At 37.8% G+C, this 17,936-nt stretch overlaps 1 protein-coding gene across 1 annotated transcript; it reads right to left on the bottom strand.

The window, feature by feature from the left end:
- Window positions 1-789: 789 nt before the first annotated feature.
- tmem38b (transmembrane protein 38B) lies at window positions 790-12,153 on the bottom strand. Its single transcript, XM_086097746.1, has 6 exons — window positions 11,721-12,153; window positions 5,880-6,036; window positions 4,535-4,719; window positions 4,318-4,405; window positions 3,288-3,405; window positions 790-1,451 (listed from the first exon to the last, which is right to left on the bottom strand). Exons 1-6 carry the CDS (start codon window positions 11,827-11,829, stop codon window positions 1,233-1,235), a joined length of 876 nt encoding a protein of 291 aa, XP_085953872.1. The 5' UTR covers window positions 11,830-12,153; the 3' UTR covers window positions 790-1,232.
- Between the last annotated feature and the right edge of the window lie 5,783 nt (window positions 12,154-17,936).

The raw sequence follows: 17,936 nt of genomic DNA, 5'->3' as shown, positions 1-17,936 counted from the left end.
GATGACACCAAGTGGTCATCTCCTGCACTGCAACTTACACAGTGGATAAAAATAAAAACAATTTTAAAAAAAAGTAAAATGTTTCGCAATTTAGCGTTGCCCATCAGACAAAGCCAACCAGGGTCCATCTTGGAAGGCTGCAAACTAAAATGGCAGACTTCCTGTCATGTTCTATGGCAGGTTATCACACACAATGAAAAGAACGCAGGAAGGCGCGTGGAGTTTAAAATGTAAGGCAGGTGCATCATTTCTAGCGTTTCATCATCTTTACTTGTCTTCTTCTTTTCTTCATTTGGATTCACTGCAGGGATCCCACTGCAGCAGGTGCTGATGTTACACTGATGCAACGCTTTATTCTATAGTGGAGTTCACAAATGGGCACCATCATGCTGTATGCGCTCCAGCAGCTTTTTTCCCCCTTCTCCACGAGGTCCTCATGTTGCATGGATACGTTTGAGTGGAATTGTGTAATACTGTATGCCCTCCCTACACACAATAGGTACGCATGCACAAGCTAACGAGATGCAAAATGTATAAAATATTAACATACTGTATATACAGATATACATTTCTAGACAACTCAAGACACCCATCCATTTTTGTATTGCAGAAACTTACAATTAGCCCCCGCCAGCATATCCATACTGGCGTGTTTATTATATGCAAATATTTTGTGATTTTAATAAACTACTCATCATTAAAAACAGATCGCTTTTCAAACGTTGTGTACAAATATTTATCTTTAGAGTGTTGCGTAATCTTGATACTAGCAATCAATCAGTCAAATGCTTCCATTGAAATTTTATTTTAATTTCAGGTGTTCACTTACAATTCATTCATCAAAAGCTTTTCATTGTCAAAAGTGCAGTGATTAAAAAATGTTTTTAAATACAATATAGAATAATCACAGAACAAAAAACAAAAGATCATACCTGCTCGCGTTGTAGAAAAAAATAGCATTTGCAGGAAATAGCGGAGTATTTTACACACAAAAAGCCATTCAATTGCTCAGCATTGATCCCGCAACCCAGAGATGAATTTTAATTTCTGAATCAATATATATATTTTAAATTAAGGCAAATGTCGCAAGTGTGCAATGGGCTGAAACCATCACAGTACTGTACCCTCCAAAATAAGGTGCAGACTTGATTGGAATCAGCTTAAGAAAGACATCCCACCAAGGCAACCATGTTCACCAAACGTGTTGTGAAGGCTCAACGGCGAAGGCTACGTCAGTCGCTCTTCTTCGCCGACTTGTCTTTGGTCTGGAGGCTCGCCCCGTTGGCGGGAGGCTTGCCAGGCTCTTTGGTCGGCGCGCCAGCGGCGGTGTTATTTGCCGGCGCCGCTGTGAGGGCGGCGTACGGGGAGAAGCCGGCGAAGAGCGTCTTGTGCAGCACCGACTCGATGGGGGCGAAGGGCGACGTCGCCGAGCCCGTCAGCATCATCCTCGTCTGGAAGGTGCGTAAAAACGTACAGTAGTAAACAAACGTGCCAACATAATGAGTCAGCAAAGTGAATACAGATCATTGATAAAATCTGATAGGATTGAGACGTGGCATTTGTACGGAAGAGGATTAAGGTCAGTGAAGAAGGGGGGGGGGGTTGGTTGATTCTGAGTGTAGTTTCAGAATTCTAACTTTATTCTCAAAATTCGGACTTTCTGACTCCCCTACGCAATTCATAGCTCTACGCAAGTCAGAATTCTGACTTTAGAGTGACTTTAAAGTCCGAATTTTGAGAATAAAATGAGGATTCGGACTTTAAAGTGACAATTCTGACTTTGCCCCCCACCCCTGCCCCCCCACACACACACATACACAATTCATAGCTCTGCATAAGTCAGAATTCTGAGAGTAAGGTGAGAATTCTCACTTTAAAGTCAGACTTCTGAGAATAAAGTGAGATTTCTGACTTTAAAGTCAGACTTCTGACATCTCTGGCTTTAAAGTGACTTTAAAGTCAGACTTCTGAGAGTAAAGTCAGAATTCTGACTTTAAAGTGAGATTTCTGACATCAAAGTCAGAATTCTCACTTTAAGTGAGAATCCTGCCCACCCTTTTCCCCCCACTTCACTGGCCCTAATCCTTCTTCCGTAGCACATTTGTCAACCACTGTTTGATAAAAAAGAGCAGTGAACCTTCCCAGAAGTGACAAGAGCGAAGTGAGGACAGACCCAAGAGGTCACAAAGGGCCTCACAGGAACATCTAAAGGGAACTGCCAGCCTCCGTTTTAATGTCTGTGTTCATGACTCCAACATAAGAAAGAGACTGGGCAAACATGGGAGTTCTAAAATGAAAAAAGAAAATTGAGGTTTGTCTCAATTTTCCCAGGAGACATCTTGATGACTTTTGGGAAATATTCCGTGGTCTGACGAGACAAAGATGAGACTTTTGGGATGTGTCCCATTAGGATACGTGTAAAAGTGTTTGCCGTGTTGCTGCTTTGGCGCCCGGAAGACTTGCTGTGATAAATGGAACCATGAATTCCGTTGTCAACCACAAAATCTTGAAAAAAGCAAGCATGAAAGAACGAAACCTTTCATGTGGAAAACTGGCCAAAAAGCTCAACGTAACGTCGATCTAAAACGTGTAGCATTTGCGTCTCGTTAGTGGAAATTGAGCGAGACAAAAGTATTCATATAAAGCAGAAAAAGTAAATAAACAGCAGGACGGGCAGGAGATTGAATCTGACGAAACGCCTCGTTGTGAATTTGTGACGGCTCGGAGGTGAAAGGCGCCGTCGGGTTTGCAAGGCGAGGGTCGGATGACGCAAGGCTATGAAAAATGATGCAAAAGCCGCCGCCCTGAGGGTAACAGCAAGCTAACGGCGCCAGCCGAGGCGAATGAGGTTCCAAACGTTAAAGGGGAGACGACCGCTGCAGTTTGGTGTTCCAATACTTTTGTCCCCAAGTTGCATGGGTGGCCAACCTACGACCCGTGGGCCATTTTTGGTCCAGCATGACATTTGTAGGAGTTTTTCTTTTGGATTTCCATTTCCAGCTCCATGTTCATCTTTGGACCTTCATTGCTATTTTGTACTCTTTTTTGGGGGGGGGGGGGGATCAAAAACATAACAAATGTGTCAACTTAAAAGCAAAACAATGAAAAATAAATAAATAAATGAATAATAATCCCAGCTTGTAATACACAACATTATCATCATAACTTTCTGATGGGATACACCCTCCGCACAAAAAAAATAAAATCCAAATCATTACCGTACAGTAAGATTAATACTGCAATAAAACCGGTCAGTGACATTTCCATATGATTCCATCCCGCCTGACCTTGTTGGCCACAGTGAATGTGGTGTAGATGAGCATCAGGTGGTGCGTGCGGAGAGGCAGGTAGTCCGTCTGCTGCAGAGCAAACAGCACCGCCCCAATCAGGCTCACCTTGGTTGAGCTTCAACACACACACACACAATAATAATTGATCATTCTTGATAAGAATTTGGTTGATTTTTCATTCATCACGTCTTAAAGCAATCATGGCCAAACGGAATGCACTGAATGGCTGCAAGCAGCAGAGGCGCTTTTGAGCGACTCAACCAGGTTGACGGCAACTTGACGGCAACGTTGAGCAGTTCATAGAACTTCTGCAACTCCAGAAGGGCAGCATTATCTGTTGCTTGATACGTTAGCATGGAACATTCACAGCTCACCTCAGTCTATTAAAATAATTGAAAATAAAATGGAAATGACAATAAATATAATAGAAAAAAATATTAACACGTTTTTAAAATAATATGTAAAAAACTTAACAATCCAAATAAAATTTTAAATAAAGTAAAAATAATTAACTAACTGGCTAATGGTTAAAGACAAAAATCGGTTATCAAATAATTTAAATAAAATATCATATTTAGAATATTTATAAACCAAATAGCTATGGGGAAAAAAAATTCACATGTAAAAAATACATGAAAAATATATATTTTTTAAATGTCTACAACAAATAACTACAACAATAATTTCTTGAAATAAAAGTTTAGAATTTTTTTTAAATCCTTCGTACATATAAAATATAATACAGGGGTGGACAACGAATACTAATACTAATGAAAATCCGAAAATAACAGCCAATGAAATGCAGTAGGGGAAAAAAATTAATAATAATCTTCACAAAGTTTTGCACAAAAAACACCCCCTCAATTAAAAAAAACTAATCTGATACTGATGAAAAAATCCACAAAAAGGTGAATCCACGGGTGCCGAAGTTATGGGAATTCGGCCCAATGTGCATTCTAACTATGAACCAACACTTGTTTCTTTGTATTACACAAAAAGTGAAAAGACAGTTTCCCAGAAGACTCACTAGGACATTTTGAGGAGCTCGTTGGTTTCCGGTTTCCACACGCCGCGGACAAGCTGCTCAAAGTTACTAATCAGACCTCCTCCAGCTCCTTGTGGGCACAAAAGTCAGGCCCGGTTAGATGTGATCCGACATCCCGCGTTATTACAAAAAGTTTTATGACACGTCGCGGTGATCAATCACTATTGATGGTTTTATCGGTTACGGGTTTGTTGAGTACCTCTGGCAAAGCCGATGGCGATCATGACGAGCAGTCCATCCTCGTACTTGCTGTGCGCCAGTGTCACGCCGCCCAGCACTTTCCACGTGCGTGTCACTTCTTTCATTCCTGACAGAACTAAGCGCAAAGGGGGCAGGGCCGCGCAGCCGTACACCAGGTCCAGGGGGCAGTAGAACACCAGGTACCTGCGGGACCCACAAAGGAAACTTGTCAGCCAGTGGTGGTAGTTGCATATTTATCCAGATGAGGGCAGTGTTGATTCTTAAATGCCAGAGCCGTATATAGAGAGAGTTTGGCCGAATGGGTTTCAGCATGGTAACAAAATGGCGTCCACATGTCATGTGACCAGTAGTTGACCAATCACAGCGTGCTGGTCACATGACATATGGACGCCATCTTGTTACCCTATATATACAGCTCTGTTAAATGTGAATTTTCAGTTGCCATCAGGGAATTATTTTGACCAGTTTACACCGGTCTCATTTTTTGGGGTGATTAAACATGTTGTTTCTTTTTAAACTGTGTATAATAAATTACCTTTGGCTGTATCGAAAATTGTAGGATTTTTTTTTTTTAACACACACACAAAGAGGACATCCATCCATTTTCTTAACTGCTTATATTAAGTGTAATTTTTATTGTTGGTATTTATATTTGTAAATAATGTATACAAATAATTGGATCTCCGGATGGTCTGCCACCCACAAATATTATGAATAGCCTTTGAATGTATTTATTTGTAAAAATGTAAAACCAATTTTTTTTTCTATTCTCTTCCTGGGGTTTTCAGATAAGAATTCTGATACATTTTTAAATAATAACGGTTTTTTTCTTTATTTTTCATACATTACATATTTTTAAAATCAAGATATGGTGTGTGACGAACACTTAAAATGTAAACAAGTGGGAAAAATACAATGAATGAATTACCTGGCCTAACTCATTCGCTGCCAAACCTTACAGTTACGATATAATTTGGCATCTTTAGCCGCCTTTGGCAGTGAATTAAGAAAAATATATATATAGGTCTACTCTATATAATGACAAGATCATGTTTTCTTTAAATGTTTTCCTAATTGCAATTCCATGTGGTAGCAGCAGAGGGAGACAAAGTCTTCAAAGTTTTAGCAAGCGTTAACACGTCATGCATGCTTCCTTCACAAGAAATTAGACAATCATAAACACATGTAAAAATAGACAACATGATCACTGTTGATTATTTGAAATGGCTCTAAAGACAGCTTTTCCTATCAGGTGTCATTTGAACTTTTCAGATTTATGAAAGGATATGCGTTTATTTTTATTTGATCTGTATTTGTGACCCGACTGCTGTTTGTTCGTTTACCAGAGGATGGAGGCGAGCAGGATGCCGGTGCCGTTGGACAGCGGCGCCACGGCCGGTTCGGCCAGCATGATGCCGGACAGCACGGCACCGCCAAAGCAGCACAGCATGGAGCTAAACCAGCAGGCCAACGGGCTCGAGCGGGAAACCTCCAGAGCTCCTGGAAGATCAAGTAGTACGGTACATATAAACTAGACACATGACAACAAATACAGCATACAGTACAGTGTGGTTAAGTGGATTAGGGGTCAAAGTGCTCGGCTGATTGCCTCCAGCTAATCAGCACTCAATGTAGCCTGATGATTCAAACACTAGACTCCCTTTTTTCCCCACTTTAAAACAATTTACACGCCATTTAACATGATATCTTGTGACACTGAATAATAACATTCATTACAGCAGTAGCCTACAATATTAACTCGTTCACTGCCATTGACGGCTATAGACGTCAAAAATTCATTTGAACTATTTCTATTGGTTTCACATTTTTTCCCACTTTTGTTAACAAGAGTATGAAAACATAAAAAAAAAAATATTGTACATTTAGAACAGATATAACATTTGTGATTAATTGTGAGTTAACTAGTTGTCATGTGAAAAATTACAATTAAAAATAGTAATCGCCTGATGCCCCTAAATTAAAAAAAGAATTATTTTTTTTAAAATTAGGACTTTAGACAATTACATTTTTTAATTGTAATTAATCTTCAATAGTTAACTCACAATTAATCACAAATGTTATATCTGTTCTAAATGTACAATATTTTTTTTTTTATGTTTTCATACTCTTGTTAACAAAAGTGGAAAAAAATGTGAAACTAATAGAAATAGTTCAAATGAATTTTTTACGTCTATAGTCGTCAATGGCAGTGAATGAGTTAAATACAAAAGCTTTTTATTTACTATATTCCATCATTATCTCAGGATTATAATACCAAGTTATTATTATAGGTCAATTACTTGACATACTGTAAATCAGATTTTTTCCCCTACATATACACATATACATATATATACATATATATTGTTTATTTAAGGTTAAAAAAAAATCTAAACAAAATAGTAAATAAAAACAAGATGGCTTTCAGTCTTAGATACAAAAACAATCAATGAAAGATAATTATTTTTTAACATTCAAATGTACTGTTTATAATATTTATACAATTTTATGTCAATATGTTTTATAGAAATATAAACTTTTTGGTGACACATATTGGCATTGGGGTTGTTTTTTTGTTTTTTTTGTTTTTAAATCAAGTTAATTTGGCACTGCCTTAGACCATTGCAGTTGTATTGAAATTTTGGAAAACTTTCATTTACTTTACTATTTCACTTTATTTATTTTAATTATAGGGAGCTATTTATTTATTGAGGTATTCATTTAAGAAATGTTACTGAAACTGGGAGCTCCCTATTTTATTTTAACGCCTATTGTCAAACATAAAAAAATACATTAAAAAAAAACTTTTAAAAGTTGGAGATATGAAAAGATGTTAAACATTTGCTTAAAGGAATTATAACAAAGGTACGGAGTTTGTCATTTTTAATACTTTCCCTTTTATTGCAAATGAGTAATCAACTCAACATATTGCTTATCGATCTTTTTAAATGTTTTCGTTAAAAAAAAAAAAAACATATCGGTCTCTCTCTAATATTAACAACAAATGCAAAGTTACTTGTTTTTCCAAATCGTTTTTTTCCCCTCTGGCTTGACAATTTAAAAACAAAACAAAAATCTATTTCAAGATACCGTGAGTGCCAATCCTGGTGCTGTGGACCTAAAAGTCACTTGTAGCAACACTTTCACATCTGTATCACTTCTGTAACTGCGATTCTATCTTGGGACCTTGAGCCATAAGCACCACACCTTGAGGACAGTTTTTTTTTTCTTCACATATGGCCCACAACGACGTCAGAAGTTAGAAGTAAACCTTCAACAAAGAGTCAATTCTTGCGAAAGTACAATCCCGACTTCAAAAAGTAGTTCCATAGCCGGGAAAGCCATGTGCTAAATTTGGACTAGCATTATTCGACGAAGCGCTGAAAGTCTTTAAGTTTTCATTTTGTTAACCGTAAATGTATTTGGTTATGTAGTAAATCAAACCAGTTACATAAATTCAACCAATCCAACGTAAATAAATACTTGGGCCTCGAGGTCAAAGGGTTAAACTACTCCTTGCGCACTTGGTTAGACATAATCTGGATTAACCAGAGATTAGACTGCCAGAGAACTGGTGATAAATTTGGAAGAACTAAACCCTGTACCATACCTGTGCCATTCGTTTCAACTGTCTTTGAGTTTTAAAAAGGGATTTCATGTTTGTTTGTTTTAGGGACGGTCGAGTATCGATACCAAGTATCAGTATTGGTCCGATACTGGGCCATATTTGTGGCAGCCCTCTTGTGGCCATTTTACAATCAGGAAATGGAAATCAGAAGAATAGAAAATTGTAGTTTATTTCATGCAATTTGAAGGAAAATGCTATATTGGGATATATGGGTCGGGTTTTTTTTATTTTAAAGACATTTTATGTATCAAAAGTACTAATGGTGTCAGTATTTGTGACTACTCAAGAGCTGAGTACTCGTGCTAGTATTGGTCTGGAAGAAAAAAAAGTGGTATTGAATAATGGTAATGTTGAAAACTAATATTTCATGATCTATTCTCCGGTGGGTGTAGGGCAAGTTTCGTGCAGGTTCTTTAACCCCCTTCTCGCTCGCTCTCAAACTGCTGATATCTATCTGGACTTTGCAACGGCTTGACCACACCCTTCTTTCCCAGTCGCATAGAAAGATGCCTTATCTCTGCTCATTTCTAGCCTGAAGAACGTATCCACTATGTTGTTTTTGAAACTGCTTTTTCTCCTTCACATCCAGCCTGCTTCCTCTCAAACAAATCCAATGTCCACAAAGTCATTGCAAAGTAAACTCCAGTGAGAGCACTTTGGCAGGAAAAGAGATAGCTCGATAAATCGTGGCAGAGGGCCTTTATTTACTTAAAACTAGCAGATGGGGGTGAGGGAGGAGCCTTTACACATATTGGTATATTCAAATATATGTCAAGTGTGAAGCGATCATGTAAATGGGTGCACACAACATTGTGGAGCGACCAGCACACCCCAGAATCTACTGGAACCAGGGCGTGGTAGGCTGTCGGGAATTTTAGGAGTTTCCAGAAGAGCCGGTTCATTAAAAACAAAACGAAACAAAAATACGTGATGAGAGCCCCATTAAAATTGTGGCTCTGTGCAAAAATCTGTTTGCATCCAAACGAAGCACTCGCAAGCCATTTGATTCCATCGACAGAAGAATAGGCAAATATGACACGCCAGGGGGCAAAATGTCAGCACATTTCATGTGTATAATTGTCATGAAAACCAAAATAATAAGTCTACTAGGGTTGGGAATCTTTGAATGTCTCACGATTCGATTACGATTTTTGGGTGCGCGATTCGATTCAAAATCGATTTTCGATTCAAACTGATTTGATTGACAATGATTTTTGCTTCAATTTAAAGATGTTCAAGGAATCGTAATGATCTACTCTGACTCGCTAATGCTAATTAGCGCGCTACTCGCGGCACTTTTATCAGTCAAAAGAACGTCTCCACGCTGCAAAAAAAAAACTTTTATTGGAATAACTTGATCGTGTAACAGTGTATCAGACCGCGTGGAAACACACTCCCCCTAAGTGGCCAAATCGGGTACAACATGAACAGCACTCCCAATAAAGGCACACACAAACAAAAGGAAGACAGTATAAAATAATTTAAATAAAATCGATTTTGGGACATTTAAAATCGATTCTGAATCGCACTAAATGAGAATCGACTTTTTGGCACACCCCTAATGTCTACACGTTGTGTTGAATACTATGGCACAAAAAGTTGTGATCCGACTTTTCAACTGCCATGCAAAATATTTTTTGAATCGAGTCACATCCTTGATTTATTTACAACAAATGAGTTCATCTATCTATGCCTGCAACGTACAGTGACAGGCAGTACAATAAAAGGCAGGCGGTATAATTAACGTGTAACCTGTTGCCATTCATACAACAGAATAATAGGTTTGTGTTGAGCTCATCATTATTTCAGTATACGCTAATACTTTTGTTGCATTTTTGTTTGGTGGTGTTCCATGAAATTTCTTTAAAATGTCAAATATTTGACTTGCCTTAAGAACAGTTCCACTATTTGAGGAAAGGTTTATTGTTCCCTCAGGAGTCCCTCGCAGGATTTGGAGTATGTGCATTGAAAACGAGGCAGGATTAAACACGGGAAAGAAAGAGGAAGCGAGGAATGGCCAAATGCATTCCTTTCCTTTTTGGGAATAAAAAAAGTTGTCTTGCGCGTTACCAGCGCAAATATATGACACCGTCACGTCAACACACGCATTTCTGCATGTGTTGCGTTCGAGACGGTCATAGCGGGGTGTCAAGAACGAAGGGTGAAAAGGTTACAGGCGCTGGGGATGCTTTGTGAGGCACGTTCCAAAATAGCCCAAGCTAACTTGACGACAATGGATGCTATTTGAGCGTGCACCTGTTCTTTGCGCCATTACCGCTGCGATATAATGTCAACGGGGGGGCACATGCTTGCATTTTGACGCAATTACACACTCCCGATAAGTCTGGCCACTTCTTGTTGCCCTTTAGTTGCCGTCCGATGAAAGCATGTGTCGCTAATAGATGTTTTTTTTGGTTGTTGTTTTGGGGATTAAAAACAAATCGGCATAGTGTCCAGAACTGGATTAATTTGCTCTCATGTGGAAAACAAAAGTATGTTTCTATTCATTAGTATTGCATTACAGTCTGACGGCAGCCAGTGTTTACTTGCTAAACATGTTCCTAGATATGTTTTATTTGTATATGTTAAATTTGTTACATGGAAAGTGAAGCCCTGCATATTTACAGTTTGGCATTTGCAAATTTTAATATTCAAACATTTTTTGGGATGATCGCCATTCTCCTCTATGCTCAAGTCAAAGCCATCAACATATTGCTCTCCAGGCCATTTTGTGGTACGTTTGAACTTTTTTTTTTTAAATAAACAAACTTAAGTGCTGACAACCTTAAGAAGATGATTGACAATAAAATAAACATCTAGTTTTGCCAAATCAAATCAGGTTTGTCCAAAACGGAACTTTTGGATTAAATTAAAAACTTGCGTCACTTTTTTTTTTATATCGCAAAAAAGGCTTGCTATACATAAATATTGTGTGCTACTTTAGAGACGCACACACATGATTTTTTTTTAATTTTGTTAATCTACCAGGCTTTTAAATACATCATTACATGCTTTTGGCAAGTATCTCTATTTGCTGCCAGAAGCGCCTCTTCCTCAGAACACACCAAAACGTCTTTTTGTGGAAATTGACTCCCTGAGAATGTTTGCCAACTTTTATCACGTCACGTTTTCGGCTATATGACAGTGAAACATCTATCTACAAGTCTTAGTTTCCGTCTTAAGACTGCAGATGCTTTGTGCTACTTTAAACACATGCAACTGAGCCTAATTTGTGCAATTTTGAAATGTTCTAAAATGACTGGCAGTGAATCAGTTAAAAGTCTTGAAGAGTGCTCAAAAGTTGATCTTTAGATCGCATAGTATCACTATTTATCATATTTACGGCTACTAGTAATTTAATTCTAATGACTGTGGCGGCTGAGATTACTTGTAGTATTTAAAATCCACACAAAAGTACTTTTGCTTGTATGGCAACATTTGAATAACATGCTTCAGGCTCGAATTAGTCAAATTGGTCCAGTGAGTGACTGTTTTGTTTGTTTGGGGACGTTTGGAAAGCTGTCAGGGGTTAAAGGGCAAGCACACCTGATCTTACCTGGCTGCTCCCTCAGAGCCATGACGGACACGACGTAGTGCGCCATATCAAAGAAGGGAAACATGGACAAGTTGGCCAGTCCGTGAGATAGCTGGTCCAAGGAATCCATAATTTGGCAATAAAGTTCGACAACGTATATGTATTTTAGAAAAAAGACAAGGCACTAGTCCAACTCGAAGCATCTGAGCAAGCGCCTTAGCTTGAACATAAATGTACTTCCGCCATGGCGGGAATATAAAAGCAAAAAGGCAAAGTTACTCTCGGACAGCAGTAAGTTTTAAGCATCGAGGTCGCCGTTTGACACCGGGCAACAGGTTGGCTCTGAATCCACAGTGTTCATCCCTCGGCGGCGGCCGTTTACGACGCTGTCATGGTCACATAGGCGGAATTCCTGCTCGGTGTTCCGCCATAGAAGCGATACTGCAGGAGGAGCTAGAGTCGCGTTGCGATTGGCTCAGGGGGAGCGGGTTGAGCCAATCAGGTGTCAGAAAGTGGCACAGGACCAACCCGCGCCACGCAGTACACATCACAGCAGTGTTTACATGGAGTAAGCGCATAACATTACTGACGATTGCCATAGCTAGTGAATGTAACTGACGCATCTTAGCAGTTGAACAAAAAATATAATTTCTTCTCATTTTGTAACCATAACAACAGAACAACATGGACAATTTGGTAAAACACAGCGCTTGACTCATTAAATGTTTTTTTTAAATTATTTTCATAAGAACGAAATTGTTGAGTTTTTTTGTTTTTTTCCCCCCACCCATCCATTCATCTCTTTACACACACACATATACACACACACACACACACACACACACACATATATATATATATATATATATATATATATATATATATATATATATATATATATATATATATATATATATATATATATATATATATATATGCCTTGTCCTCATAATCGCAGTAGATGAGATAAAGCCTATGCTAAGTGATATAGGGGAGCCTCCATTCAAAATCTCTGACAATTCCAAGATTACGTCACAAGTTAAAATGGTGGTTAACTTGGAAGCCTCTCCGCTCATTGAAAAGCATACTATAACAATCTGCCTGCATGGTTTGTATGTGTAGTGAACAACCCATGAAGTTTTATTACATATGCTATACAGGCAAAAGCAATACAATATGCCGGAAGTATTTGCATTGCGGAAATATCAGAAATGCCCGGATGTTCAGAATTGTCAATAGTTAAGCCCCCTGCAGCATTTTATTTGATATTTTAAAATATATTTTCTCAGCCCCCCTATCCGAGCCTGGAAATCCAGACTCACAGTGAGTCTGGTCAACCGTCCTATCGGTCATTTTCTGAGGCGGGGCAAACCTGAGCTAAAAGACAGTCGAATGAACAAATGCGCAAAGAGCGGAGTGACGTAACAAAGCGACTCAGTTGAAGTCTTTTTTTTTCGTCACAAAGCGACTCAGTTGAAGTCTTTTTTTTTTCATCACAAAGCGACTCAGTTGAAGTCTTTTTTTTTCTACAGAGACGGAGTAAAAATTCAGACAGTACCGAATTACTTATGTCGTTGCGGGAATAACTTGAAGAGTAAAGAGTGACGTTGCTCACGAAGACAACGTCACGCAACGTTGCAACGGCCTGTTTTTGGGCGGAGCCGAATTGCTGTCTATGGAAGAAAGTGGGTGTGGCTTGCCAAACTACCCCTATCCTGGAGCTGTGCCTGCATGTGGGTACCATGGACCGGTCGCCAGCTAACAAGACACACATTGACGAAAAAAAAACAAAAAAACATTCATGGGCAATAGGTAGCCTAACATGCTTTTTTTTTATGGAAAGAGAGCCAGACTACCCGGAAAAATCCATGCAAAGAAAGGCCTGAGCAGAGATTTGAACCCAGACTCTCTTGACCCATAGGGATACACGCAACCAATATATTGCTGTGCTGATATCCCTAAAAACTACCCATCTATCTGGTTTCAATAGCGCTTGTTTTCATTAGCTGCAAGTGAGCTGGAGCCTTTTCCCTGCTGGTTTTAGTGTAGAGAAGCGGGGTACCACAGGGGTACATCCTGGACTGGTCATCAGTCAATCGCAGGGCACTTATAGACAAACAATGTCCTGTATTTGTAATCCGTAATATGGTAACAATTGCTGGTTACTCAAGTACTATTTAATTAAGACGGGAGTTTTAAAATTAGGAAATTTATGTAAGTACACATATAAATATATGTGTGCATATATATATATATGTATATATATATAAATATGCAGAAGAGAGCAATTCTTGGTGGTTAAATAAGTCCAGTATGTCATTAAAATTTCTAAATTGTTGTATTTAAACACCAAAATGTGCCGACGTTTTTAAATAACCACAAACTAAATACACTGAATGTAGCATGCGTATACCATTTTATCATTTTAAATATTACACACCGCCAAAAATCGTTTTTAAAAAGAAATTGCAAAGATGATTTGTAAGCCTGAAGATAGTTGTAATATGACCAAATGGCCACTAGAAGGCAGCAAACAACCATCCACTGCTTCAATTCTACATCATGTTACCTGGCACTTGTGCTTTTATTTAATTAATCAGTCCATCAGCAGTCCATTCCGTGTTTGTTTATGGGATACATAAACAATTCGATCGATAATTATCAGGAAAAACTACTGACCAGTGGCCAAAGATGCTGGCGAAAGCTGCTGGATAAAGCGGAAGCCTAAAAGTGCTGACTAAGGTTTCTGGCTAAACCTTATGGCAAAAACTGCTGTCTTAAGCATCTGGTTAAAACAGCTGGCTAATGCTTCTGGCTAAAGCTTCAGGCTAAATCATATGACTAAAACGTCTGGTAAGGCGCTGTTTAAAATTGCATTGCTGATTAAACTCTGAAACTGCTTGTGAAACTGCTAGTTAAAGCTGTTTAAGTCAGAAGGCTTCTGGCTAAAATTGCCGTCCGTTTCTTTCCAAGACAGAAACCGTAACCACATGTCCCGAAAAAGGCCAAAGAGTATTTTTGTGGCTTTGTAAATACAGTATATTATGACATACGAAAGCCCTCATAATATTACATCTGTTTCAACAGCAAAGGCTACATTGAACCTAGCTCGCTTTATTGTTTTGTTGCATTGTTTTTTTCAAGCATTCTTTACACAAACTGGGATTAACTTGGTAGATGTAAAATTACTTTAATATCAACAACATGCCAGTTTTAGAATTTACAAAATGCAACAGTTGTAGGCCTATATCGATTAAAAAAACAAACAACTTCAGTTGTGCTTTGAAAACTGATTGATATTTGTCAATGCTAAAGACTCAAATTAGTAGCATAATTAAAAAATTACTAACTAAAATAAACGTGCCACATAAAAAATATATAAATGTAAATATAGATGTAAAATACAAAATAAAGTAATAAATGTAAAACAAAAATAACACAAAAATAACTAATACAAAACAAAATCAACATTAATTTTAAAATACAAACAACATGAATGAAAATAAAATAAAATAAAATACAATAATCATATATAGAATCTAGAGAATACAAAATACAAAACTACATAATAGACACACAAAAAATATTAACTACAAAATACAATGCAAAAATAAATAAAATACCTGTAGATCAAAATATCAAATACAAAATAAAATAAAGCATTTGCTATAATTTGGATAAAGAGACAGGCAGGGCATGATTCAAGGGAAAACATAAAATTTGCGGTCATCTCGTGGCCTGGCATTGGGTATTAATTCTCAGTGACTCATGATGCCCGGATCACGTCACAGATGGGTTTTTTTGTGTGTGTTTTTTTTGGTTTGCTACACAGGTGTAAAAAAAAAACACAAAACTAAAAAATACAACACAAAACAACTATTTTAACCATATTCAAAAATTCATATTAAATATAAAAGTCAAAAAAGTACATAATGCCAGAAATCCAGGTTCCATTAGGCCTCACTATCACCCCCTCAGGCAAAAAGTGACATTACAGGACAATAATAATATGCATAACAGTATTATATTGTATTTTAGTGCACACATCTTGGGCTGGCGCGCCACATCAAATGCACATGGAAGGTCAGTGCAGTGAGTCAGAATGTTGTTTTCGGCCTCAGGGACACGACATACAGTATATGTGGGACATGGGCCGCCTCCGGGTCTGGCCGGAATAAACTGGCATCCCCAGGACTACACACATGCACACACGCGCACACACACACACACACACAGCATGCGCTGTCCCACCGCACACTCTGCGGCACGTTATTATCGTGTTATACGTGCATTATTTTGGGCCCTGGTTACGTCCTTAACCAAATAATAACCTAACAACATGCACTCTTTCCAGAGTTTGCTATCACGCTGGCGACGTGAACCATCAATTTGCACTGAATAATTACAAGAAGGGAGGATTCTTGACTTTGTAATGATGCACGTTATGGAAAACAGGTGGGGCAGCAACCTCTTATGCAGGCTTTGTAACACGACAATTCTCACATTTGCATTTATGTTCTTTTTATTCCTATGTATGCCATATACTGCTTACAAAAGAATTGTACATAATTATTTGCAGGGTCTTTGTTATGTCAGTTAAACATAAATGTGAATTAAGCAGCAAAATCCACCTTTTATCTATCTCAGGGGGCGGCCATTTTGCCACTTGCTGACTGAAAATGACATCACAGTTGCTCAGGGCTCAGGTAACAACCAATGACATCGCATCTTCAAAAAAGAGGTGAGACGTGGCCCCTGATTGGTTGTTACCAGAGCCCTGAGCAGCTGTGATGTCATTTGGGGGTGGGGCTTAGGGCACCCCAAAGGGTAGTACTGTTTTCGTCCCACGACCTGACCAGGAAAAAAGCTTCAACTTCTCCCGTTGGCTTCTCTCCAGTAATGAAATGGATTAGCCATCTTGGCGCAGTGTACACGCCGTGCTGTGTAAACCATCATTAAAGCTTATGACGGCGGGATATATGAGAAGAGCACTCGCAACATTGATTGCGCTCATTGCGGAGGAGAGCAGCATCGGCCTTGGCATGTTGACCCTTGACTTGCTGACTAAGATGAGCCACAGAGGACATGTTGTTCCTGCGAGAGGGCCCGAACAGGGTCGCCACGACAAACAGGTTCTGAGGTGGTCATAAATTTATATAATAATAGTGGGTTTGTTTGTTTTCTCTGTTCGGACATATTATATTACAACAGATTTCAACAAACATATCATTTGCTCGTATTTTGAAGAATGCCAAAGAATTTAATCTTTGGAGTTAAACGATCGCCATGAGAGAACATTAACTGTTATATAATTGTAAAAAGGATGAGTGAAAGACAACAAAGGAATGCTAAGTTTTAGCTTTAATAACAAATGCCAGACCTGTGTCTTGAAAAAAAATTTTTTACATTCTCGCATTGGCTTTTTTTCGCATTGGCTAAAAAAATATCTCATTGTCTCAAAAGTTTAGATTTATTTTAATGTAATTCATTTATTGATGACTAGAATTATTATGTTCAATATTTTTAAATTCAATGAACACATCTCATTTTTCACAAGGTTTTATTTTAGTTCAAACTATTTAATTTAAATGGATTTATTAATGTGACCATTTTCCAACATATATAAATAATAAATAAGTGGCAGTATATATGTCATTAACTCATTTAATGCCATTTACGGCTATAGATGTCAAAAATTAATTTGAACTATTTCTGTTAGTTTTTTTCCACTTTTGCTAACAACAGTATGAAAACCTAGAAAAAAAATATTGTAAATTTAGAACAGATATCAAAATTTTGATTAATCATGAATTAACTATTGAAATCATGCGATTAATTACAATTAAAACTTTTAATCGCCTGATGACCACATTTTTAATAATCTTTTCTTTTTTGAAAAAAGAATATAAAAAAAGAAAATATTATTAAAAATTAGGGCGTCAGGCGATTACATTTTTAAGTTGTAATTAATCACATGACTAAATAGTTAACTCACGATTAATCACAAATTTTATATTTGTACAAATATAAATAAAAGTATAAATGTACAATATTTTTTTCCCTAAAGTGGAAAAATGTTAAACTAATAGAAATAGTTACAATTTATTTTTGACGTCTAAAGCCGTCAATGGTAGTGAATGAGTTAAAGGGCTACTTGACTCATTTAGCCATTATCAGAAGTAACAAGCTAATATTTTGACACATTTTACCACTTTCTGTCGACTGATAATGACATCA

Source organism: Leptonotus elevatus, chromosome 15 (genome assembly GCF_054856555.1).
Source record: "Leptonotus elevatus isolate MCC_2025b chromosome 15, RoL_Lele_1.0, whole genome shotgun sequence".
NCBI classification, from domain to species: domain Eukaryota; kingdom Metazoa; phylum Chordata; class Actinopteri; order Syngnathiformes; family Syngnathidae; genus Leptonotus; species Leptonotus elevatus.
This window is presented reverse-complemented; position numbering and strand designations above follow the sequence as displayed.